The 26,461-nt window shown below is 58.0% G+C and overlaps 1 protein-coding gene across 1 annotated transcript in view; it reads right to left on the bottom strand.

The window, feature by feature from the left end:
- The window catches only part of SRRM3 (serine/arginine repetitive matrix 3), a 29,783-nt gene extending 4,573 nt beyond the window's left edge, over positions 1 to 25,210 (bottom strand). Inside the window, exons 1-14 of the mRNA XM_054647178.2 lie at positions 25,005 to 25,210; positions 16,998 to 17,227; positions 13,875 to 13,976; positions 10,291 to 10,425; positions 10,100 to 10,180; positions 9,705 to 9,734; positions 9,224 to 9,292; positions 8,896 to 8,931; positions 8,210 to 8,260; positions 8,005 to 8,109; positions 7,229 to 7,400; positions 1,364 to 1,692; positions 580 to 807; positions 191 to 328 (exon numbers count right to left, since the gene is read on the bottom strand). Coding sequence (XP_054503153.2) covers positions 191 to 328; positions 580 to 807; positions 1,364 to 1,692; positions 7,229 to 7,400; positions 8,005 to 8,109; positions 8,210 to 8,260; positions 8,896 to 8,931; positions 9,224 to 9,292; positions 9,705 to 9,734; positions 10,100 to 10,180; positions 10,291 to 10,425; positions 13,875 to 13,976; positions 16,998 to 17,221 — 1,700 coding nt within the window. The 5' untranslated portion in view covers positions 17,222 to 17,227; positions 25,005 to 25,210. The remainder of the gene's footprint in view (positions 1 to 190; positions 329 to 579; positions 808 to 1,363; positions 1,693 to 7,228; positions 7,401 to 8,004; positions 8,110 to 8,209; positions 8,261 to 8,895; positions 8,932 to 9,223; positions 9,293 to 9,704; positions 9,735 to 10,099; positions 10,181 to 10,290; positions 10,426 to 13,874; positions 13,977 to 16,997; positions 17,228 to 25,004) is intronic.
- Positions 25,211 to 26,461: the final 1,251 nt, after the last annotated feature.

Here is a 26,461-nt window from a genome sequence, read left to right as displayed (position 1 = left end):
TCAGGGTCAGTGGCAGTGTCAGGGTCAGTGTCAGTGGCAGTGTCAGGGTCAGTGGCAGTGTCAGAGTCAGTGGCTGTGGCAGTTCAGGGTCAGTGGCAGTGTCAGTGTCAGTGTCAGTGTCAGTGTCAGTGTCAGTGTCAGAGTCAGTGCTGTGGCAGTGGCAGAGCCTTTGCCCCGTGCCAGGACACACCTGGTGATCCTCCTGGGCTCCATGAAGCTGGGGGAGTCGCGTCTCCTCTTCCTGATGGGGGAGTAGCTCCTGGAGCGGCGCCGGGGGCGGGCGGGATCGGGGTCACCGTGACGTGTTCGGGGCTCGTTGTCCTTCTCTCTACAGCCCGGGGAGGAGGAGGAGAAGGGTCAGGCAATGGGCTGGGGTCCCGTGTGGGACGCAGGGACACCGTGCAACAGCAGTCACTGCCCGGATGTCACTCCCACCTGGGGCTGGCGTTTCCAGTGTGACCAACAATGACATGTCCCCTCCCCGAGTGCCAGGGCAGCCGGGACCGCCCTGAGCCGCGATGCCCTCTGAGCCCCCTGGCACCCGCGGTGTCCCCGTGCCGCTGTCCCCTCGGGCCTGACCTGCTGGCTGGCTTTTTCGGCGAGGGCGAGCGGGAGCGGCTGCGTGCTGCTCTCTTCTCCCGGGAGCGGGAGCGGGACTTGGAGAGGGAACCACTGGAGCTCCAGGAGCTGCTGCGCTGGCCCGGGCTGGGGGACGGGCTCTTCCTCCGCTCCGAGGCGTGCCGGGAGTGCTTGGCTGACGACTCCGAACTGCTGTTGGGCCGGCCCCGGTGGTGCCGCTCCTTCACCCTGTGAGGGCAGATGCCAGCACCGCCTCGCACCTGTCCTGGCTGGCAGGGTGTCCCCACCCCAGCCAGGGACCCCAGGTTCACATAAAGAACACTTCATGACACCAGTTTTTGACTGGGCTACATCCCTGACTGTAAAGCACAGGGTTTCCATTTGCTTGGCATCCCGCATCCTGTGGGATGCTGTAATCCCCTGCTGCCATCCAGGCACTGCCCTTCGCAGTGGGATAATCCCTCGCAGGGATGATCCTTCCCACAGTGCTACCATTGACCCACTGTGGCTCTTCCCTGTCCCCATCCCTATCCCCTATCACCATCCCCGGGTCGGTCCCCATCCCCATTCCCATCTCCAACTCGTCCTCATTGCCATCCCCATTCCTGTCCCTTTCCCACCCCTATTCCCACTCCCATCCCTTGAGCATCCCTACCCAGCCCCGCTCCCCAGGGCTTTGCCCGGATGGATTTAAGGGATTGCAGGGAGCCGCACCCCAAACATCCGAGCCCAGCTCTCGTATCCCGGCAGGGATGACAGGAGCCCATCCCGGGCACTCCCTTACTTCTTGCCGTGCGCGCCGTGGTTCCTGTCGGGGCCGGCGGGCGGGTGGTAGGGGTGGGAGCCGGCCGAGCCCTCCGAGTCGCTGCTGGAGCCGGCGGGGCTGAGCGGCGGCGGCGGCGGCTCCCGGGGGCCCGGGGGCCGCCCCTTGCTCTGGCCGCGGTGTCGGGACGGCGGCGAGGCACTGCGGGAGCGATGCCGGTGGCCGTGCTTGGCCCGCTCCGGCGTGGGCGACCGGGGGCTGCGGGCGCCGTGTCGGCCGCCCCGGGTGCGGGGGGACGGCGGCTCCGTCCTGCCGTGAGCCCGCGGAGAGGGGGACGCCGAGGCCGGCCTCTGGCAAGGGGGGGAGAGAGAGAGAAAGAAGGAGGGAGAGGAGGAAGGGGGGAAGGAGAGAAGAAAGAAGGAGAAAGGGGATTTTAACGGGGGGGCGCCGGGCCGGGGGCGCAGATCACAACGTCAATGCACATCGCATAAGGCAGGCTACACAGACGCTACTCTGCACCTTCCTCTCGCCCTCAACAACGTGGGTCATGCAAACCTCCGCATGCAAAACGCCAAAAAAATAGAACTCAACTTAAATCGTAATAAAAACCCAAAGGAAGGGGTGGGATGGGAGGAAAAGAAATAAATCCAAGAAAGCCCCAAGTCGTCGGGGAGGGAAAGCTTGAAGGGAAAGAAACAAACACCCCCCCCTCCACCCCAAAAAACACCTGGAGAGGGGATAAAGCAAACCCTGGTGCCCACCCGCCCCGACCAAGAAAGGGGGAGGGAAAAGGGGGATAAAACCCAAACGAAGGAAGGAAAATGGGGGAGAAATTAAAAAAAAAAAAAAGAAAATATGAGAGGAGGGAAGGTGGGGCAGTGGGGGAGAGTAAATCAGACTGAGCCGAGGGGAAAGGGTCGAACCAAAGAGGGCTGGAGGTGATGGGGTCTGCTCACACAGAGGCATGCACATATATAGAGATATATGTTCTGATACGTGTAGATTTTATCAATAGTACGGCTTTCGGCTTAAAACAAATCCAGAAACGAGGAAAAAACGGCACAGAGCGACAATGGAGGGCAAGGCAGGGGAGGGGGCCGGGGGGACGAGAAGGCATAAAAGAAACCAACAAAAAAGAAAGAAGAAAAACCATCCAAATCAAATCAATTTAAAAAAAAATAATAAAAATAAATAAATAAAAAACAAAGCAAAACTTCACAAATGTCCTCGTTACTGAGATAAACGAATGTCTCTGAGCTCTTCCTGGGACACGCATTGAGCTGTTAGCTGTGACTCTGCAGGGAACTGCTAAGTCCTCATCAGCACTCAACACAGACTTTGCTTTCTGCTTCCTTTTTTTTTTTATTTTTTTCCATTATATGCTTTTTTTTTTTTTTAAGTCCCTCTTGGTTAACATCCACTTACCAAAAAAGTGGCATTTCCTCCTTTAGTAGGTAAGGTATGAAGAGAAGGGAAAAGCGGGGCAATATAAGTGCATCATTAGATTCACAAAAATGCAAGAGAGAAAGAAAGAGCGAGAGAAGGAGGAGAGACAGAGACAGAGCCAGAGAGAGGAGAAATAAAACAAACCAACTCACTTCTCCTACGGGGAGGGGAAACCTTGGGCCACCACCGTGGCCAAGCCCTGAGCACTGAGACCTCAAGGGATTTTGCCCAGCCCTGAGGCTCCCAAATATCTCAGCTCCTCTGAGCCACAAACGCTGCCTGGGTGTTTCCCCCATCTTTGCAAACACCATGAGACCAAAAAGATGGGTGGAAACAGCTCCTGTAACACCAGTCCTGCCCAAGCTGGCAAACCCCAGCTCGGGGGCCTTTGGGGTCTCCTTGCCCCCAGCCACAGAGCAGTGCCAGGTCCCTGAGAATCCCTGGGAGGGTGAATCCTGCACAGGGCATGGCTGAGTCCAGCTGAGGGGGTTCAGGGACATTGGGGTGGTGCCAGGATTGTGCCACCACACCCAGGGCTGGTGACCCCAGTTCCTCACCATCCCCTTGCCCCAAATACACCAGTGAATGGTCAGTGAATCCTTGAGGCTGAGGTTCTCTCCACCCATCCCCCTGTGTTCTCAATGCCACTTTTCTCCCCCCAAAAAAGAAGGGGGCAGGGTGAAGGGCTGGGATTCTGGGGACCACTACAAAGATGCTGCAAAAGGGACACGAAGCTTCCATGTTCCTGAGCATCCCAGACTTCACATCCCACCACCTCCTTGTCCCCATGGAAAAGCCAATCCCTCCAGCCACAGAGCAGCAAGCTGCAGCCAAAATAGGGGGGATCTGGGGGTTTTTATTAAAAACCAGTTGCTGTTGCAATGGCTGCAGCGAGGGGAGGCTGGCAATGACCATCAGATCTGCAAGGATCTGCTCCAGGGGGATCAGCAGCCCCAGAGAGGGGGATCAGGGGAGCCCATGCCCAGCCCCACATCCCAGGAGAGGAACATTAAAGCAGAGAAGATGATGAAGAAGAAGAAGAGGACGATGAAGAGATAAAGAGAGGGGGTTCCTCTCTACCAGGGTGGCATTTTGGCACTGGCTGGCCAGGCCATGGGATCAGGCTGTGGGGTGCAGGGCTCCCACCCAAACCCTGGAGTCTCCTGCCCTGGCATGCAGAAAGGCAGCAAAGGTAAAAGCATCTCCAATAAACCCAAATTGCCAAAGAGGGAATTTCCCTCAGTCTAAGAGGGAAAACACACACTGGGCACCTGTGGGGATGGAACAGCCAGGCAGGGATGCTGTCACCTGCTCCTCACAGACTGGGATGTCCTGGACCTGCCTCTCTCCACGCAGGAAGAATTAAACCTTTCCCTACTGCAGCCTCCTCAGTATTTTCCCTGAGCTGGGTTTTTTTCCCCCTGAAGAGGGGCTAAACCCACACATCTCCCCAGATTTCTCATTTCTTGCCCCATCCATCCACCCAAAACCCCCTGTGCCCACTTCTACCCGTGGCCACTGCCTCTATTTCTCCCTAAATATCTTCACCTTCATTTAATGGGGGATCGAAAGGGAACAGCCGTGCTCGGCCCCTGAATGGAAAGGAACACAAATTCAGAGGGCTGAAAGACACAGAAATGCATTCTACCGACAGCACGAGGAGACGGGGAAGAGAAAAGGGGGGAAGAAAGAAAAAAATATTACGTGGACAGGGCAAAAAAATATATATAAAAAAAAAGAACGAAAGAGAAGAGCATGGCTTTGCAGCTAACTGGGGAAAACCATACAAATAAAAAAAAAAATTATATATAGCCACCAAAAAGAGACAAAATGAGAGACAGAGAAGGGGAGTGAGAAAGAAAGAGAAAGAAAGTCAGAAAGAAAGAGAAAATAACATTAAATCAAGCTACGGTGCTTTTCAACAGGCTCATCTGCAGAAGTGAACGTGCAGAGGTGGACAAAATACCTACCTTTGGAATTGGCAGTGACAGGAATGCAATAATAAAAAAAGAAAACAATAATCTCCACATTTGGAGGGCAGAATGGGAAAAAGACAAGGACTCTTTAGTACGGCGATCCAGACCCCTCGGCTAATCCCGTTTGCTTTGCTTAGAATTTTTAAAATTATTTTTAAAATTGGTCTCTTTAGCTTCTAATTTTTTATTCTCTTTTTTAAAAAATGTTTGTTTGTTTGTTTGTTTGTTTAATTGGGAGGCTGCGGCCGGCCGCCGAGCGGGGGGGCCGCGGGTGGGGGTGGCTGGCTGGTGTCTGTAACCCGATCAGGCTGCGGTTCAGTCTTTAAAAGTCACTCTATACCATGGCCAAGTCCCGGGTAACATGCAGGGAGGGCGATGGATGGAGGTGGGACACGGCGAGGGATGTCGGGTGGTGCTGGCCCAAAGAAAACCGGAGAAAGAGAAGGGCTGGAGGGTGCGTGTGGGCGAGGAGGAGGAGGGGAGGCCCAGGAGGAAGGCTGGGAAGGCAGCAGGGATGGATGGAGACAGGACCGGGTATTTAAAAGGGAAGGCAACGCCGCGCAGCGCCCCGGGGCACCCCTGGCGGCTCTGGGGGTGCTGGGGTGGGCACGGCTCCCCCGGCTGAGCCCGGAGCTTTTGGGGGGTCTGCGGGAGGTGGGGAGGGGGCTGGGGACTCATCCTGTCGGGATGCAGGGTGCGGGATAGCCCCGCACCCAGCGGCCTCATCCTGCAGCCGGGCAGGAAAAGCTCGCACGGCAGCAGGATCCAGCCGAGGAGAGCAATTTGAGGAGGAAAAGGGCAATTCGCTCCTTTGCGGTGTAGAGCTGCTGGGTTCTCTTCCCTTTTAAATTCCTTGTTCAAAATATAGAAAATGGAAATACAATGTTCAGCGGCCGTAAATATTTAGAAAACACTTCGGGTTTTTGGTTTTGTTTTGTTGTTGTTTTTTTTTTTTTTTCTTCTCCACATTAACACACACAAAAGCAAAAAATTCTAGAACAACACGACGACGACGGGGTGGGGGGAAATAAAAATAAGAGAAATATATATCGTTTGCATTTCTGTACATCACAAGGGAAAAGAAAATAAATCATGAGAAAGGAAACTAAAACAAGGGGGCGGGGAAAAAAGCACGTTTCATTGCCCTTCCCTCCCCCTCGTCCCTGCTTCTGCTGAGCAAGAAATGGAAGTGTATATTACCGTTTGGGTTTTTTTCAAATGGGAGGCTAAAGAAAAACACAGATGGGATTAAAAAGAAAAAAAAAATAAAAAATAGAAACCAGAGAGAGAAAGAAAGAGAGAGAGAGAGAGAGAGAGAGAGAGAGAGAAAGTTGTTGGAGAAAAGTCCCGCTGGTGCCGGGGAGCCAAGGGAGCTCGACGGCCTGGGCGATGCTGGGGTGGGCAGGGGGAGAGCGGGGCCAGCCGGGCCCCCGGGGGCGGCGCCTCGGCACCCGACCCGCCCCACGCCCCCGCCGGAACCACAGGAAAGAAGAAAGCAGAGAGGTGCCCCGAGAGCTGGGCAGGGTGCTGGGTGCTGCTGGGGGTGCTGGGCTGGGCAGGGTGAAGGGGACGTGGGTGTGCACCCCGTGTGCCGGGGTGCCCCTGGCCCTGCAGGTGTTGGGGTGTCAGCGTTGGTGCTACCAGCCCAGGACCTCACCTGTGGGAATAAAGATCCCTGGGGCAAATGGGGACCTGTGTGGGCTCCATCAGTGGAGTGTCCTGCTTTCACTCAGACCCCCTTAGCCAAAGCAGGCTCCTCACCATGCCAGCACTGGTTGAACTGGGGCTGGCTCCCTGGGCCCACTGGGTTAGGGCCTTGCCCCACTCAGCAAGGGAGCAACCCCCAAGGTTTCACCAAGATTTTCACCTGGGGATGCTGAGGCAGAGCTGGGGATGCTCAGCTCTGATGTCACCTGCCGTGGGGACCTCAGTGTCCTAAAATCTGAGCATCCAGTATCAAATCCCCTCCAAACCCTAACTTGGTCAGACTGGGTGTTGGAGTCCTGAGCACTGGTGCTGGCCCTTGGCACTAGGGAGAGTTGGGGTTGGTGGGCAAACAAGAATTTTCCTGCCTTGGCCATTTCTTGGCTGCCTGGGATCAATCTCAGGGAGGTGCTGAGCCCAGTGGTGACCCTGGCAGGTGATGCTGGCCTGCCAAGCCATCATCCAGGGGGGTGACATCCGCAGGGCGACCTGTGGCTTTGGGACAGGGATGACCTGTTGGCTGCCCTGATCCCTGCCTCAGGGCGATGGGCTGGCTCCCCCAGGGAGATCGTGCACCCAGCGCGGGGTCGGTGAGTGCTGGGAGGGTGCCACCTGCACCCCACATCTCCCCCTTGTGCTCCGGTTGGGCGGGGCGGGGAGCCGAGCGAGTGGGGAAGGAGGGCAGAGGAGAGCAGGGGGGCAGTCCTGTGGAGGGAGGAGGGGAGGGAAGCGAAGAGTGATCCAAGAAAAGCCTACGTACATCCGAGGGCTCCGGGAGCGGGGCGCCGTGGCTGTGGCGGCCGTTCTGGGCGCTGCCCTTGTGCCCGTTCTGGTGCGGCGAGGCCGAGCGCTGGGGCGAGGGCGAGGACGGGCTGCGGCTGGAGCGGGCGCTGCTGCCCTTGGGGCCATCCTGCCGGCGCTTGGGGCTTACCCTGAGGGCAACAGCACCGTCAGCTGCCGGCACCCCCGGCCCCGAGCCCGGCCCCGCCCTTGGCCCGGCTCCGCCAGAGCCGCCGGCTGCAGCCCAGGCTTTATCGAAGCCAGAAATGGGGTGAGAATTGGTGCTTTGTGCTGTCTTTAGCTAAAAATTGAAACCCCGTCTGCGGACCATGTTCCCAAACCTTCCAGAGATGCTGCAGCACCATCCCACTCCCCTCTATAACTGTCTCAGGGATGTCTCTGCCACCTGCCTTTACCCTCCATCCCCTGGGGTCCTCATCCCTGGGACTCTGCCACCTGCCCTCTGCCCTCCATCCCCAAAGGTCCCCATATGTGGGACATCTCTGTCACCCACCTTCTGCCCTCCATCCCCCGGGGTCCCCATCCCTGGGACTCCTCTGTCACCCACCTTCTGCCCTCCATCCTCCAGGGTACCCACCCCTGGGACACCTCTGTCGCCCACCTCCCTGCCCTCTACTACATAAGAGTGTCCATCCCAAGATCATCTCTGTCCCTGCCCTTTACCCCACAGGGTCCCATTGCGGTGGCTGGGGGTGGCTGTGCTGGTGGGGACGGGGGTCCCGGGCTGTCCCTTACCTGCCCGGGGATTTGGAGCCGCTGTCGTCGGAGGAGAGCGAGGCGCTGTGGGAGCTGCAGGAGCTGCGGCGGTGCGAGCGCCAGGCCGGGGACTCGCTGCGGGACCTGCGGAGAGGGCGGCCGGGGCCGAGGGACAGGCTGAGCGGCCGCGGGGGACACGCAGGGACACAGAGAGCCCCGCTGCCCCCGCCAGCCCGCCCCTCACCTCTTGCGCTCTTTGTTTTTCTCTTTCCGTTTGTTCTTGGGGCTTCGAGACCTGCGGGAAGAGCCGAAAGCTGCAGACGTGGGAGCGGGGGCAGCACCTGGGGGTGGCTTTCCCACACCGAAGCTGTGGGAGGAGTGAGGGGAAGGACCTGCCTGGTCTGGAGCTGGGCTCCATTGAGGTTCAAAGCGTGGTGGGGATCCCAGATGGATTTGGGGGGACTGTGGGGCGGGTCAGTGCAGGTTGGTGGGACCAGGCAGGAGAAAAAAGGGGGACTGGCTCTGCTCAGCATCCTCAGGGCTTGAGCTCATTGTCACCTCCCCAGCTGTTTTGCCCTGTGCCCTCTCTGGCACCCTTTGTGTGTTTTTCACTCCTTTCACCCTAAAATAGCAGTGTTGGCAGAGGGCATCTGCAGAGCAGGGCAACAGTCAAGGTTTGCCCTGGCCATGGCTGCCTGGGATCCCCTCTCCTCCCCTGGGGGACATTTGGGGCCCCACAGTCAGCCAGAGTGGCCTTGTGCCATACCCAAGGGCAGAGGACACACAGCAGTGTTCAGCTATGGGGTGAGGAGGCTCATCATGATGGGCAGAAGAGAGGGGACAGCAGCAGGGCAGCACACAGGGGGTCCCTGGCAGGGGAAGCTGGCAGCTGGTGGCAGTGGGGTGGCTCCTGGTAGCTGTCACTCTTACCTGTGTCTTCTCTTTTTTCGTGACCCCGACTCAGACCTAAGGGATGAGGAGGAGGCAGAGATGAAGGAGATTACACTGATCTGGCCAGGGGGGAGCAAAGGCTGGGCAGTTTCCAAGCATGGGGACAGGGGGGTGGCCCCGAGGTGGGCTGCTGGATGGGGCAGGTGACAGTGGCTGTGAGGAGGTGATGGCCCCATGAAAAGTCATCAGAGTCCATCCCTATCCACTTCCAAATCCCACCCCAGCCCAAGGGCCTGAGCAGCCTCAACCAGCCCCTCTGTCCCCAGCCACCCCTGCTGTCCCCAGCCTGCTGTCATGTCCATCCTACCTGTCACGTCTGTGTTTCTTTCCAGTCTTCTTTTTCTTTTCCTTGCGGATGGGTGAAGAGCTGTCACAGCTAGAGGGGAAGTGGGTGCCCTTGAGCAGGGAGCAAGGGACTCCCCAGCCTCTTCCCCCTGGCCCAGGGGAGCCTGGTCCCACCACCCCCAGCCACATTGCTTCCCCTGGACCACCCCATGGGATGCATGAACATCACATGGCAGTTATTTCCTGGGGGATTTGGGCTGGGGGACAGAAAGGTCAGCCCCCTTTGGCAGAAGGGCTCTGGCTGCCTTCAATTATGGAATGCCCAAATCCTGCTGTGTCTCATTGCCACCTCGTGGGCTCTACTGCCTCCAGCAGGAGACAAGGTGGCCAATTCCCAGGGGGATTTCAGAGGGGGACAGTTGGTGGCAGAGGCCTGTCTGTGCCCAGTGGCCTTGCAAGCCCAGAGGGGACCCCACAGCCCACCCAGCCCAGTGGTCACTCACCTGCGCTCTGAGCCGGGTTTCCTCTTTTTGCTGCCATGGGAAAGGCAGAGAAGAAAGGGACATTAGGGACAGCAGTGCTAAGTGGTGAGATTTTGGGTAGATGGACCCTTCACAGAGCCATATCCTGCCTGGTGCAGTGCCCTGTGGCAGTGAGCTCCTTCCCCACATGGACCAGGCAAGGTCCCAGCAGTGCATGCAGTAGGTGTGTGCACACATGTGTGTGTTGCAGTATCAGTACATGCAGATGCATTGCACCTCTTAAGGGTGCACATTCAGGGATGTACTGCCCCCCAAAGTGGGGTGACTTGCCCCTCCAGAGCCTGGCAGAGGGCTGAGTTGGGAGGTGAGCTGCCCTCCAGAGAGAGGGGACAGCACAGGGACAGCCGGGCACTCACCGGCTCCGGCGGTGACCTGATTTCTTCTTCTTTTTCTTCTTGGGTGGAGGAGAGGTGGAGCTGCTCGAGCGTCTTTTCAACCTGTGGGAGACAGCAGACAAGGCTGGGAAAAGAAGAAGGGACAGGCCCCTGGCCTCTGTGTCCCTGGATGGGTAGCCTGTGCCCAGCAGGTCCCCAAAAGCCACGCAGACCTGTACTCGCGGTGGCCGCTGTCCTCGCGGTAGCACTCGGCCGAGCAGTCGCACTGCAGCAGGCAGCCCTCTCCATAGGCAGGGTACTCCACCTCGTACTCCTCCCCATCTGCCCCGTGGTGGTTCTCTATCACACTGCCAGAGGAGGGAGAGCAGGATTAATTGGGGATCCCCATTCCCTGTTTCCCATCAGAGCAGCTGGGGCAGCCCCAGTGCAGCTGCAGGGGTTGGGTGACATTGCCTCTGCCACAGCATCTCCAGGGGACCTTGGTCATGTCCCTTGATGTCCACACACAGCAAAGTCCCAGGGTGCAGGTCTGCTCAGGGTATTCCTGTGGCTCCAGTCCCTGCAGAGATCCCCACCAGGCTGGCACAGGGACACTGACACTCAGGCCACCATCTCCCCACAGGGCTCAGCCTCAGTCTCGTTTGGGCCCCTTTTGGCTTTGCTCAAGTGCTGGGGCTGAGCAGGAGGCTGGCTCAGCCCAGGTGGGTTGCAGGGCTGGATAAGGGTGAGAGGAGCTGGCAGAAGACCAGCAGTGGAAATTTAGGTGGGAACTCCCCAGGATGATCTGGGCTTTGAGGCCAGCATCCCCACAGTGCCACCAGCTCAGCACTGGAGCTTCAGGCAGGTAATGGTCAATGTCCCTCCTAGGCCAGGTGAAGAAGGGGTGGGGGGACATCATGCCTAGAGCCATCAGGGTCTCTCTCTCTCTCCTGAGTGACTTCATCAGCATTAATTTTTCCCACTGCCATGGAAACCGGCATGAGGTTGCCATTGACTACCGGGGCTGTGGGCAGGGCTTAGTAGAGGCCTGGCAGCTGGACTAGGACAGTCTCAGGAGTCCCTGCCCAACCTGATGCCCCCACCTCCCTGGGCTGGCTCTGCCATCAGCCCCAAATGCAAAACCCACAGGGAGCCTCTCATTTGCTCTTGGGGGATCTAGGACATCTCACCCATGGAGGGACAAGGACATCCAGGTGCACTGGAAGGAAACTTAAGAGATGTGGACAGGCATGGAGGGTACCCAGCAACACAGCAGCCCAGGTGCTTGCTTTCCAAGGGATATTTGCCCTCAGAAACCTGATGCAGGCTCCTCTGCCCTTCCCAGCCTGGAGGTGAGCAGTCAGCAATGCTGGTGGAGAAGTGCAGCCCCACAGCATCAGTCCCTTGGCAGCCTGGCCATTGCCTGAGAAAAGGGAAGCTCCCAGTCCCAGACTGCAGATCTGACAGAGGCACGTGTTGGCATCCCTGACCACAGGCAGGCCATGGGCTGTTTAACCTAATTAGAAATGTCTTGGACCGAAACTACGCACGAGGCACCTTCCCCTAACCACGGATGAGTGCTCAAGCAGGACTTGGGCTCCCTTCTGTGCCACCACCATGGTTGGCTGGGTCCTCTCCACATGACTCCTGCTTTGGCCATGTCCCAAAGGTAGAATCAGCCTTTCAACCACCCACCCAACTGTGGGAAGGGGGAGAAAGGAGGCAAAGAGAGAAGGGAGCGGGGTTAATTCTCTGTGTGTGTCTCTGCTCTGTGAGCAGGCAGTGCTCCATGCCAGAGCCTGCTGCCAGCACCTCACCCATTAGCTGTGCTCAGCAGCTCAAGACCAGCCTTGTGCTGTTCCAATTATCCCTCCCTGCCCAGCACACACTTGCCTTTGTCTGCAATCCCACCAGCCTGTCCATCAAACCCTTCTCCTTGGGGACCAGGCTGTACCGAGCTGTGCACATGGAGACGGGAGCTGGGAGAGCACAAAGAGCAAAGCCAGGGACTCAGGTGGTCACAGCTCTGCTCGATGCCTCAGTTTTCCCTGGGGAGTTATGCAGATGATGCTGAGCCCTGGCATTGGCTCTGAAACAGGACCAGCTGGTTCAGGCTCACAGTCCCGGCAGCCAAGGACCGCACGGTAAAAGCCCAGAGCGGTGCTGGAGCAGGAGCAGCCCACGAGGTGTTCTGCTGAGCACTCTCCCAGCCACCACAAGGGCTGAGGCTCTTTATTTAAAGCTTATTTAACCCCCTTGTCCAGCCTCTTCAAGCAGCAGAGACCTTTGGCATGCAGGGTATCCTCCAGCAGCTCAGATCCCTGCTGCTTGAGGAGCCACCTCCTTTGGACCCAGCTCCTACCAGCCTCCTCAAGAGCCTCTGGCTTTGCTCTCCTCCGAGCAATCCTTTGCTGTGAGACTGCTCCTTCCAGCTCAGCACTATTATTTATAGCCCTGGGGCTAATCTTTAATGATTACCCTTCATTTTGCAAAACCAAGCCTGTAAAGGTGACAGCCAGGGCTGCCTGGGTAACTTGCAGGCACCTTTGGCTTCCCCGTGTGCTCGTTACTGTGCTGGCCCTAACGAGCCTGCCAGGAAGATGCCCTGGAGATGACTCCTGCCCCCACCGGCAAAGGCCACTTGTTAACACCTCAGGCATGATGCTCAGTGACCTGGGCAGGATGGTTTCCCCCATGCCTTGTTTGTTTCTGCCTGCAGGAGGAGGATCCTGAATGTTTCACACTGTTCCAAGCCCATGAGCCCCATCCAGGCAGGGCACAGCCATGTCCCTGTGTCCCACCCTGCCTGGCGTGCCAGCAGAGTGGTGTGAGGGAGGCTCTCCCTGCTGCCATGGCTTCCCTGCCTCCCCCCTCGCCCTGATTTCCTGACCCTAATGAAGCATTAATATTCAGTGAACCTGAAGCATCTATTCCTGTCCCAAGTGACCTGGTTTCCAGGCTGATGGATGGTGCACGCCAGGCCAGCCATGCTGCCTGGGCCATTAAGCATTGCACTGATAAATCATCATCAAGCCAGGCTGGACTCTGGTGAGGCAGGGAACAGTCCAGTGCAGGGCAGGAGCAGCAACTGGCATGTCCCCAGCAGGAGCTGGGCTGCTTTGGACACCAAACTTGAACCCTAAGCCCCCTTCTAGGGCAGGTGCAGCCCCCCAGGACAAGGCACTGTGAGGAGTGATTAGAAGCAGAGGAACAGCACAGGATCTCCTTGGAGGAGCTTCTTCCATGGGGTCCCTGCCCCTGGCTGGTGGAGTGAGCCAAGCATTGAGAACTTCTGCACTTGGGTTTCATCCTCTGGGACAGGACCATTGCAATGCTGGCCTCTGCACAGCACCCAGAGGTCTCCAAACAACCAGTGCAGGACAACCTTTAACCTCTCCAGAGGTAGGACACTGCCTTAGAGAGGCAAAACCTGCCTCCAACTGACTGAGCAGCCAAGCAACTGACCAACGATCAAATGAAACAGCAAACCAGCAAATCAACCAACAAACCATCAAATCAACAAATCAACCACCAGACATCAAATCACCAAATCAACCACCAACCAACCAACCAACCAACCATCAAGTCAAACAAGCATTGACTCAAAGCCAACACCCATCCATCCATCCATCCATCCATCCATCCATCCATCCATCCATCTCTTGATATCCTCTCCATGTCCATCCAACTATCCAGTCATGCCTTGATATACCCTCATCCACCCACCCACCTGCCCACTGATGCTCAGAGGCAATCAAGAATGTGCCTCTCTGGGATGAGACACACAGATGGACCAACTGGAAGCTGCCTGACTTACATTTGGCGCCCGTGCTGGTCCTCCCTGGTGAGCACACCCTCCTTCTCCATCAGCATTTGCCGAAATGTCCCCACTTTCTGTCGGATCTCCTCTTCGGAGTACCTGGATGGGCAAAGATGTGGTCAGGGCTCCATGCTGGAGCACGGGCTCCCCGTGGACCTGCTGAGGAACTCTACACCTTTGGAAGTGACACATGGCCCAAGGGGACAATCAAAAGGGGAGGTGGCATGGTGATAGTCATCAGGGCCTGGAGCACAGCAGGACCTCTGCTCAGTCCCCTGCCACCACTATCCATGTCCTCCTCCCTCTTGCCTGCTTCTCCCAGCAGTGCTTGGCAGAAGAAGAGACACCAAAAAAGAAAAGGATGACTATGAAGTTGCCATTCCCTGTGACCACCCCAGGCATTGGGGAAAGTGCCCACCAAACCCTCTTGGCAGTGCCACCACTGCAGCCAGTGATTCTGGGGTTCCCTCCCAGCATCTCTGTCCCTTCATGAGCTCCCCCTGCTCATCCCCTGGTGCTGTGTGCCCTGAAAGCTGTGCCAGCTCTGCACTGCCGCTGAGCTGACTCAGGCGCCGCAGGGTTATTAACGAGAGACACTAATCACTGTGTCCTGGCATCTGAGAACAGCCACTGCAAACACGGCACTCCTGCTGTCCCCAAGGTGTCCCTGCGAAGGGACAGGTGACAGCCCTGGCCAGGTGGTCCTGTGCCACATCCCGTGGCTGCACAAGGGCACCTGGGCATCCTCCTCAACTAAAAACATCCCAACAGAGGGATGTAGTGGAGAGACCCACGATGCTTTTGGCATCATCCCAGGGGAGAGGGTGAAGGGAGAGGGACATCATGTCACCACCACATTGCCACTCTGGGAGCAAAGGGGTCAGGCTCTGTGTGTGTCCCTGTGCTCAGCCACAGCCTCTAGAGGGGCTGCTCAAGGCCCACCCTCTCCATCACACCCCACCAGCATCACTGCCACGAGCCCAGAAAACTGGATGCCAGAGCCAGGCCTAGCCCTGCAGTCCCCCAGGCTGGCACTTCACACAGCCCATGCTGGGGACAGTGATGCCCCTTGCAATGCTCTGGGTGCCCTGGGTGGAGAAGGGCACGTGGCACCACCCACCCCTCCTGCAGTGTCCATGAAGGGGAGCAGCAAGGAGAGGGGAATTAATATTAACAAACTCATTTGCACTGAAAGGCTCTCGTTAACTCCCCAGCCACACTCCATAGAGAGGAAGGCTCATAACAGGGTATGGAGGCAGCCTGGATGCTTCCCCTCACCTTGTACCTGGGCATGGGGGGCCCCAAGACCAGGGTAGGACCCCCAAATGCTGCTCTGCTCCATTCCCTCGATGGCAGTGCACCCAGATGGGCAGAGTGGCCACCCCACAAGGATGGAGCTGCCAGCCCCGGCCATCCCATGGACACCAGCCAGCCCACAGCAGCAGGAAGATGTCTGCCCAAGATCAGCATTTGCTGCAGCACATTAAGAACACGGCCGGTGCTCTTGGAGAGGGGACATGAGGCCAAACAGGAGGTGACAGATGGGCCACTGCAGCTGGGCCATTAGCAAATCTGTGGGGGGAGGCCAAGGGGAGGAACTCCCCACCACCTCCAGGGATGGAGGCAGGAGCACCACCAGCCCTTTCCCTCCTGCATTCCCCTGGTGCTGCTTATAACCCTGTAGGAGGGGGTTGCTTTTGCATTTAACATACAGAATGGATTTGGGAAAGAAAGAAAATGTGCTGACACTTCTTTTCTGGACAAGGAATCCAGCCTGCAGGCAGGGAATAACTGTGCAGGCAGCCTGGAGCGAGTTACAGCACAGGCAGGAGGAGCCATCCTCCTTTAAGGAAACAAGGGAGTGCTTAAATCCCTGCAGAATCCCTTCTACTGACACTCACATCCATCCTGGAGCTCTGCCCTCATCAACAACTCCCCCAAGGCCATGGCCAGGAGGCTGCCCCTGGTCCAGGCAGAAACCTCAGGGGTGCAAATCCCTTCTCATGGAACCCCCCTGGAAAGCCCCTGTGTGGAGGGGAAGAGCAGGCAGAGGATTAAGCAGGTTGACCAAGATTATTACTGTAATTATATTATCATTTCAGCGTATCACCATCATCAGTGTTATTAATAGCCTTAATAACAGCAAAGCAATTACAGCAATAACAACAATCCTGGTTGCAGTGCTGCTATTACCCATTGCAGTAATGCTACTACCAGTAGTAAGATCCCTACTACGGCTCAGGAACCTGACAGGAGGCTCAGGGCTCCCCAAAGCGCCAGGTCAGCCTTATTTATTTCCATAATGACAAATTAGGCACAATCATTATTCCAGTCTGTGTGAGACAATTTAATTCTGGGTCACGCTTGCACTCTTAATGAAAGCCTTGGCGAAGCCTTCCCTCAATCCATTTTCCTTCTCCCCAGCTGATACCAGTCCCCATCTACCCAAGTGTGCTGAAGAATTTGCTCCATCCATCAGGTTTTAGAGAGCTGTCAGAGGGATCAGGATGTTTGCCTGCTGCCACAGACAGCACAGCCATGCCCAGCAGGGATGGGGCGCTCCTTTCTGGCCCCCCCAATCCCTTCTGCCCGCCCAGAAAGGGATGTTCCCCAGCCCCTTGGGTTTTTCCCTATCCCTTTGTTTCCCAAGGGGAGAGCAAAGGCTGGGGAGCAGCTTGCAGTGGCCATGGCATTGGCAGGATGGGGACAGGGGGTCCTGTCACCCCAAAACTGGGGAGAAGAAGGAAAACAAGGCAAACTGAAGCTCTAAACCAGCCTCTCCAGTGACTAAACCCCAGATTTCCTCTGGGATCTCACATCCCAGGCATGTGGGGAACAGGATGGGTGGCACTGATGACTTGTACATCCATGAGCAACTTCACTCCTCTTTCCTGCTTCAGCTTTCCCTGCAGGACAAGCTGGGAGCCCAAACTTCCAAGGAGGGCAAGTGGATGAACTCCTAGGCATTTCCCACCACAGTCCAACCCACCAAAGCTGCTTGGCTCGCCCAAAAATGGATTTACTTCCAAACACTTGCCACATGAATTTATTTTTTAAAGGGGGAAGAACAAAGTGCAAACAGGTCAAAAGGATCCCATCCCCAATGTCCCCATCACTCACCCCTGCTCCTCCATCATCTCCTGCAGCTCCATGCACTTCAGCTCCACGCGCCGCTTGCGCTCGTGGTCCAGGATTTCCCGGTGAGCCTTCTTCACCATGCTGGGCTCCACCAGCCTCACCTCCTCCTCACCCTTGTGCCACGTTCCTGAGGCACCGGGCTGGGGGAAGCCGTTGGAGGCCTCCTGGGGCGAAGGAACGTCAGCCCCATTGTTGTAGAGAGCCATGATTGCCTGGCAGGGAGAGAAAGAGTCAGGGTCAGCGCCTGCCCTGCTTCCCCTCTCACCCCCTGACAGTGAGGGGACCCTGCGAGGACCTGAGGGTAAAACCTTGCAAGCAGGTTGATGGGGACAGTGACTAGATGTCCCTCAAAAGCAAGGCTGGGGCTACTCATGTCATCATGACAAGAGGGCTGGCTCCTGGGAAAGAGTAGGATGCTCTGCTCCAGACTTGTACTGGAAAAACCTGGCCAAGGGTGGGTCTGTGGGGCCCAAGACAGCAGCAGGACATGGACCCCATGAACCCCATTGTCAGCCAGTGGGGGTTTGGAGCAGGGACAGACATCTATCCTCACATTCCTCTAGGGACCCAAAGACCTCAGATGTCCCCTTGCATTTCCCAGCTGCACTGGCTGGTTTGGTTGCAGTGGTGGGACATCCTGATGTCTGGCTCAGGCAGCAAACACTTGCTGATGCTGTTGGGCCATGGCCTGGCATCCTCTGGCATAGCCCAGTGTGGGTTGCAAGGGGAGATGAGGATCCCCACCAGCCTCTGCCCCTCTGCCTTCTCCCTGCTCCTTCACCTTCACGTGTCTCTGCCTCCTCTTTTCACCACACAGTCAATGTGTCCTCACTTGGCTCCAAAAATAACCCCTGCAAGAGGACAACTGTTCCCAAGCAGCACTGCCATGCTGAGGCTCTGGCTGATGCTCCCTGAGCCTGAGGGAGGAGATGCTCCCAAATCTCCTGGATCAACCAGACAGACACAGCCCTGTCTCAGCACCCTCGGGCCATTGGAGCATGGCTGAGCACCCATTCCTTGCTGTCCCCATTTTCCTCCCCTGCCCAGCACTCCAGCCCTCTCCTGAGCATGGGATGCTCCCACTGGAGTTCTGCTGCCTTAACCACCAGCTCCACCAGGCTGCAGAGGCACCACCTTGCCTTTACATGGGCCCTGCACAAAGAGAAATGATCAGGAGCAAAGGCAGAGCATCCTGCCTCACTCTCCAAGCTGGATTTGGGCTTGGAGAAGCAGCTTTTGCCAGAAAGACACTTCTCTGAGGTGTTTCTATCCCAGGGATCCTGCTGGAGAAGGATGGGTGATGCCTGAATGTCATCTCCTGAGCAGGAAGCAGCCAATGGAGGCTGGCACACGCTGCCCATGGAGGATGGGGCAAACACTGGCCCAGGGAAGGAGGAATCCCTAAGCCCAGCAGAAGCAGGAAGGGCAGATGGACCATGGACTGATCCACACTGTTTCAAGCCCAGGAAAAGTTTGCCATTCCCAATGTGCCATTCCACCAGGATACCAGGCAGTTCAGAGCTTTCCATGACCAGGCCAGCTGGGACAGAGCCAGGGTGGGAATGCAGATCACCCATGAGAGGCTTTGATGAGGTTTCTTTGCTGTTTGAGAAGAGAAAATGCCCTGGAGCCCTCCCTGGGATGGTGGGGCCAGAAGGTGTCTCCCACCCCACAGCATCCCCCCAGGACATCCCTGACTCTCCTGCTGCCTCTGGCTGCCCCACACAGTCATTTATCTCCTGATGAGCCTGCTCAGGGAGGACAGCGGCTGAGTGCTTAATTACAAGGCTTTTTTTTTTCTTTTTTCCCCCTCATTACTACCATGCAGAGAGGAGCTGGCAGCCTTTATTTCCACAGAGACACTGGTGCAGCAGGAGCCAGCCAGGGCTCTGCACTCCTGGATGCTCATTCCTGAACCTGGAGGGTCCCCTGGTCCCTCCTTGCCTGCAGCACCCACATTTCAAACCCCACGATACCCCACAGCCCTGCTCAGCCCTCCCTGCCCACCCTGAACCCAGCCCTCTCCATATCCCAGGATGGCTCCAGGCTGGAGAACAGAGAGATGCTGCAGAAAAACCTTGGGGGCTCCTCTCCCTCTGTTTCCCATCAGGACATGAAACCAAAAAGCTGGAAGGAAGCTAGAGAAAGGGGGAAGCTCCCTGCTTAAAAACCTTTCCCCACAGGGGAGGAGAGGGGAAAGGAGAGGATGCTTTCTGCAGCAGCCTCTGCTTGCTTGTCCCCAGTGGGAATTTATTTTATCCTGAGCCCAGCAGTGAATAAATTCATTGCTGAAAAACCTTGACAGTGTGTGGGATATGGAGCTGGGCAGGTAGATGGAGACAAACTGGCAGCTGGATGGGTACCTGTGAGAGAAGGCTGCATGGTGGGGGAGGCATGCAGGAAATGCTCCCTGAAATGCTCCCATCAAAAGGAGGGAGCTGGAGAAATCCCCTTGCACGGAAGGTGGAGCTGGCCTGGGGGTGGACATGGTGCTGCATGCCCGTGTCCCCTCAGCCTGGAGCCATGTTCACCGTGGGAGCTGCCCCCAGCCCCTGCCTCAGCCACAGCACGGGCAGGGAAACAAAGGAACGGGGAAAACCCACCCACAACCCTCCCCCCAGCTCTCCAAAGGTGCTCCAGGCAAACCCCTGGGTGCCAAACAGAGCCAGCCCTACACTGCTGGTGACAATGGGGACGAGGCATCAGGGCAGGGCCCATGTCCCCCAGCTGGGTCTGTGCCCTCCCTGCCCCACAAGGAGAGTCCCAGTGATGCCCTGCACTCCAAGGGACAGCTCAGGGACACAGAGTGGCTGACACCACCACGACCTCAATCCATTGGCCTCCACACAGGGACCACCTGGTTCTGCCAGCACCAAAACCAGCACCAAACCCATCAGCACAGCCCTGGCCAAACAGCAGTGGTTTCCCACCAGGCTCGGAGCTACCCCGATAATAAAGATGATGGTTAAATATTTCATTATCTGCAGTAATTACCCACAAAACATCAATCACTGGCAGCCACTGCCTGGCTGCCTTGCCCAGAGGGAGAGGAGGCAGCCTGGGGCGAGCTCTGTGTCTCCACACACTCCCAAAGGCTGCAGGATGTAGCTGGAGACAACTGCTGGCATCCATTGCCACCTCCCAGATTCCCTCACTGCCACCCTGGCACCATGGGCTGGAGCTGCTGGGGAAACTCCTGAGCAAATCCCTCTTTTCCCATATTAACCAGGCATTCACCCACGGATTTTGGGATCCTGATCCTCCTCCTACGTGCCACCTTGGGCCTTGGGGAGGTCAATCCAGCTTTTCAGCTTGCAGGTGCTTTCTGATACCTGGATTAGAGCTTTTGGAAGTGTTCAGAGATGCCCCATCCTCCATTCTCATCCTCCATCCCTATCTTCAATCTCATCCTCAAATTCCATCCTCATACCCCATCCTCCTCCTCATCCCCTTCCTCATCATCCTGCCCATCCTCATCCCCATTCTCCATACCCCTCCCTATTCTCCGTTCTCCTCCATCCCCATATTCCATCTTCATCCCTCTTTTCCATTCTCCTCCTCCTCACCCTCCACCACCACCCTCCACCCCATGCCCAGGTCTTCTCTCCCTCTCTCCCTCCCCAGCCATGCTGAATCACAACCAGGGTGTGGAGGGCCTGGGCACCCTCAGTACCAGCTCAGAGACTGCCAGGACAGACAGAAGGACGGACACACTGCACTTTGCCCTGTCACACAGCCAGGACAGGGGGTGCAAGGCCCAGCCTCGCCATCCTGCCAGGGTTTGGGGCTGCTGATTTCCAGCCAAGCTCTGAATGGAGCTCACTCCCTGTGGCCTGGGGTGGCCCGAGGATGGTCCCACCCCTGGGGCTGTCCCAGCTGAGCTTTGTCCAGCTCACAGGTCCAGAACTCCAGCCCGAACGGAAAGAAACAAAATGATGGGGAAAAGAGCGTTATTTCACGCTCTGGCCCTTCCCATCCGGCCGTGCTGAGATCTCCCCCCCTGGGCCCCGCTGAGCCCCGGGCGCTGAGCAGCCGCCGCAGGGCCCTGCGGCCGTACTGCGGCTGGAGCCGCTTCCCGGGGGGAGCGGGGACGGCAGCGCGGAGCCGCCGGTGCCTGGATGCTCTCCCGGGTGCCTGGGTGCTCTCCCGGGTGCCTGGATGCTCTCCCGGGTGCCTGGAGGCTCTCCCGGGTGCCTGGGTGCTCTCCCGGGTGCCTGGATGCTCTCCCGGGTGCCTGGGTGCTCTCCCGGGTGCCTGGATGCTCTCCCGGGTGCCTGGAGGCTCTCCCGGGTGCCTGGGTGCTCTCCCGGATGCCTGGAGGCTCTCCCGGGTGCCTGGGTGCTCTCCCGGGTGCCTGGGTGCTCTCCCGGCGTCTCTCCCTCGCTAGGGAAAGGCGGCAGCAGTCCCCGGGCGTGCTGCCCCCTCCCCGTGCCTCGCTGCTAATTAAAGCCGCCTCCGGCCGGCGCTCCATTAATTCTCGCCGCATCCAGCTGCACCAGCCGGGGCGGCCGTGAGCACCCGGGATGCGGGCACGGGATGTGGGCACCGAGCCCAGCACGGAGGCTCCCTGGACCACTCGTGCTCTGAGCGTGCCAGAGCTCGGCCCCAACACGCCAGAGACAGCCCAGATGAGGTGAGGATGCTCCGCTCGCTCCAGAGGGGCTGAGAGGGGTGGTCCCCATGGTTCTCCCGCCTGTTGGGATCTCATCAGGACACACCACCAGCAAATGAAATCATAACCCTGTCCCCAAGCAGGCACAGCCCCATCCCAGGCTGCTCCCTATCTGTGCTCTGGCGACAGCTGGGAGAAAATATTTTTTTTCAAGACACAAAATATGCCAGAACACCACGGCCAGGCAGCCAGCCTCCTCTGAACACCCAGCTGGAGTTACAAAGAGGAAAAGTCCGGGGCTGCTGCCATTAATTGGGCTGACCTTCTCCGGAGCTGCCTTCCAGTGCCAAAAACTGTGAGTCAGACCTTCAAGAACGAGGGAAAAAGGCAAATGTAGCTTTAAAAGTGCAGCCATTCTGGGGCTCGTTAGCGCTGCCCTCCAGCCCCAAGGGATAGGGATGATGCCCCTGGGAAGGGACAGTGGGAACGGATTGGTGACAGCCGTCCCAGTGCTTCCATCCCTATTTCCCCAAGCCCAGGGCATCTTTTCCTACAGCTGCCTCAACAGAATTTGACACCTCACAGACTTAAAAGCAATTAGTAAAGAATATATGGATGCTGGCTGGGGGGTCAGGAGCTGCAGATGCGTGTGCATACCTACGTCTGTGCAGATATATATATATATATATAAAAATACATATATATTTTAAAATAGATGAGGAGGCTGGTGGAGAAGCTAAACAGTTGCTAAGCAACTGGGCTCCTTCCTGGCTTGGGGATGTAGGGATGGGGGAGCCAGGATTGGGAACTGGTCCCACACTGGACAAGCATCACACAGGGGTGTGGGCACCGAGATCCCCTGGAGATGATCCAGGGAAAAGGGCACAATGGAGGGTGAGGAGTCAGGATTAACTCCTGTCCCCAAAATGCTGCAGATGAAGGCCCCCCAGCCTGAACCCCTTGGGCTGTTGGCCATTGAGGAGCTCCATTCCCAGCTTTGGCTGGAGAAGAGCTGGTGGGAAAGGGGTCACCCCATACCAGGGAGGGAGCCCCACTCAGTGACCCCATTCCTGAATCAGGGATGAGGGAAAGGAGCAGCACATGCTGTGGTAACAGCAATCCCCCCATGCTGAGTGGAGAGGCAGCACATCCAGCTGATGGGTTTTCCTATGGGATCCCCAGCCCTGCATCCCTTTGGCCACACTTCCCTCATCCCCTTGGGAATGCCCTGTCAGACCTTCCCTAAACAGGAGGTGCTTAAACAAGGAATGGGGATGGAGAGGGGGAGCAGCCAGCCCAGGTTTTGCACCTTTGGGGCCATTTGCTTTGCTGGGCAAGGAGTCAGGAGGAGGTACAGTCAGCTCGAGGCCCATCAGCCCTCTGAGGAAGGGGAGTAACAACACTACTACAAATAAAAGCAATTATTGAGCACATGGAGGAGCAGGGGGATGACTGTCACAATGAGGTCACCTTCCCCAACGGGGACACAATCCTGGTGAACAACCCCTGGAGCTGAGCACTGCAGGCAGAGGGGGGTCACGGCCAGTGCAGGGGGAGCATCCAGCTGGGAATCCCCCCTAGACCCCCCTCCCGTGGCTGGCTGGGTGGTTGTGTAACGGGAGGAGCTATTCCGGGGTTTGAGCACATTATATAAGCCACGGGCCACCTGGCCGGGGAAAACGGGAGCTGGGAGACAGGAAGGAGGAGGAGGAGGAGGAGAAAGGGCTCTGGGGATTGGGGACCCCCATATCTGGCAGACCCTCAGCATAAGCACCAACCCCACAGGGTGACCTGCACCCCACAGGCATCCCCTGACCAGAGATACAGGGTGAGCACCCTCTGCTCCCTCTTCCAGCAGCCTCCAGGACCTGCTGCCACACACCCACCCACAAGGGGATCTGGCTCCTGGGGCACAAGACCCTTTGTCCAGGGGAAAAGCAGCATTTTCTTGGCACCAGAGACAAAGCCAATCAAGACCCCTGCACCCTTCTGCCTGGCAAAACCCTTGCTTGCCATTCCCAACAGTGACCAAGGACCAAAGGTTCCCTTCAAATCGGCCCAATTTGAGGTTCTGAAAGCCCCCAACATTCCCTGCATGTGCTGTCAGGATGAGTCCTGGGGCAGGGGGGGCAGGTGGGATTTTGGGGGAAGCAGGTGAGACACAGAGGGTGGCACTGTGTGAGGCAGAGTGGGGCAGAGCGATGACAATGTGTGTGTGGACACAAACACTGTCCCCAAAATCCCCCCCCAGCGGGGGTGTCCCTGTGCTCCTGCCAGAGGAGAATCCACATGCCAGGGCAAGGAGACCAGTGAGCATCTGCACCCTCAGAGAAGGTCCTTGATATTTGTCATCAACTTGAGACACCCCCAAATGCTGCCAGCTCCCAGGTGACCCCCACACAGCAGTGGGAGCGCAGGCAAACCAAGACACATCCAGTCTGAAATCTTGCTCTGGAGGGAATGAATGAACCTGTGTCCTCTGAAAGTCCCCCTGAGCCATGGCCTGACCCATCACCCCCAGCCCCCTGCATGGCACAGCCTGGACATCCCTGGGGACAAAGCTGATCTGGGAAGGAGAAGCACAGAACACTCCCAAAAGAAAAGCGCTTGAGTTGCTGCTGTGGCTCCCCGCTGCCAAGCCTTGCCCCCTTCTCCTTCCCTCGTGCAACACCCGCAGGGTTTGAAATCTCATCAGCCAAACCCTCCCCAGCACAGCCTGGGGGTCCACGCAGAAGAAAGAGAGAGGGGCTTTGGGAACCTTGTCTCAGCCTTGTCTCCCACCTATACCAGCATCTGCTGAGGGATCATCCCTGTCCCGTCCTTCCCAGCCAAAAACCTACTGCTGGGGGTCACCCACTGTCCCAGTCCCATCCTGGCTTCCCCCAGCATGGAAAAGAGGGATGTGGGTGCCCCCCAGCCACTCCCCCAGCACCACGGAGCCCCTGGCACATCCCCGTCCCTGGAGGGACCCCCTGTACCCCAAAAAGCGCCTCATCTCCAGACTCCTCACCCCATCCCACACCCCCAGGAGCATCAAACCCCACAGGGGACACCCCTGGCACACCCCTCCCAGTGGGGTCCCCAGCTGTCCCAGCACCCCCAATACCCCGTACGCCTTCCCCATGCCTTCCATCCATCGGGGTCCCTTTGCAGACCCCAATTCCCAGCCCCCTGCGGAGCACCGCACCCCCAAATCCCCATCACCGGGGACCGTCACCCGCCTGTCCCCAGCACCACCGGATGGGTGGGGGGGCTCCATCCTCCCGCACCCCCTGCACCTCCCAGCGGCCGCCTCATGGCCCGGCGCGGTCCCACCGCCCCCCGCCCCGCTCCTCTCCCTTCCCGGCCCCGCAGCCCCGGGCCCGGCCGCGCCTCACCTCGCCCCGCCGTCCCGCTGGGCCCGGCCCCGCTGGGTGGCTGTGGGCCGCGGTGGGTGCCGGGGGTGCCGGTGGGTGCCGGTGGGTGCCGGTGGGTGCCGGGGGTGCCGGGGGTCCCGCCGGCCGCGGCCCCTCGGCGCGGCCCCGGCGCGGCCCCTGCTGAAGTGCTGGACAGCTCCGGCACACGGAGCCGCCCGACACAGAGCGCCGCCGCCGCGGGGGAGCGCGCCGCCACCGCCCGCAGCGCCGCCTGCCGGCCGGAGGGCGCCCTGCACCGCGCCGCGCCGCTCCGGGAGCCCCGTCCGTACACAGAGCCCCGGCATTCCATAGATCCCCGTAATTCCATAAATCCCGGTAATTCCATAGATCCCCCGTCCGTACACAGAGCCCCGGCATTCCATAGATCCCGGTACTTCCATAGATCCCGGTAATTCCATAGATCCCCCGTCCGTACACAGAGCCCCGGCATTCCATAGATCCCCGTAATTCCATAGATCCCGGCAATTCCATAGATCCCCCGTCCGTACACAGAGCCCCGGCATTCCATAGATCCCCGTAATTCCATAGATCCCGGTAATTCCATAGATCCCCCGTCCGTACACAGAGCCCCGGCATTCCATAGATCCCCGTAATTCCATAGATCCCGGCAATTCCATAGATCCCCCGTCCGTACACAGAGCCCCGGCATTCCATAGATCCCCGTAATTCCATAGACCCCCATCATCCTTACACAGAGCCCTGTCCTTACACAGAGCCCCGGCATCCTTACACAGACCCCCATCATTCCGTAAACCCTTGCCCTTACACAGACCCCTCGTCCCTACACAGACCCCCGTTATCCTTACACAGACCCTGTACTTCCACAGAGCCCCATCATCCTTATACAGACGCCCATCCTTACACAGACCCCTCTGTCATCCTTACACAGACCCCATATCCTTACATGGAGCCCCAGTCCTTACACAGAGCCCCCAGTCCTTCCACAGCCCCTTTGATCCCTCCACAGCTCTCCCGCACTGCACAGAGCCCCCCATCCTTCCACAGAGCATCCCCTCACTGCTCAGAGCCCCCCATCTTTGCATAGTGCCCCCATCCCTGCAGAGACCCCCATCCTTACACAGCCCTCCTTGTCCTTTCAGAGGCCCCCATCCTTCCACAGAGCTCTGCTTCCCTGTGTCCCATCCCATCCCATATCCCATCCTGCACCCCATCCCATACCCCACCCTGTATTTCATCCCATATTCCACCCTGTATCCCATCTCATATCCCACTCTGAATCACATCCCATCCCATTTTCCACCCTGAACTCCATCCCACCCTTCACCTCCTCACCATGGTGCCCCCAGTGATCCCCCAGTACCAGCCCAGTGCCCCCAGCCCTGCCAGTTCCCAGCTGATTCCCCAGCACTGCCTGGGAGCACCTGAACCCCCCCACCCTGGCAGGTGTGGGGGCTTTG

This window comes from Agelaius phoeniceus, chromosome 20 (genome assembly GCF_051311805.1).
Source record: "Agelaius phoeniceus isolate bAgePho1 chromosome 20, bAgePho1.hap1, whole genome shotgun sequence".
Classification (NCBI taxonomy): domain Eukaryota; kingdom Metazoa; phylum Chordata; class Aves; order Passeriformes; family Icteridae; genus Agelaius; species Agelaius phoeniceus.
This window is presented reverse-complemented; position numbering and strand designations above follow the sequence as displayed.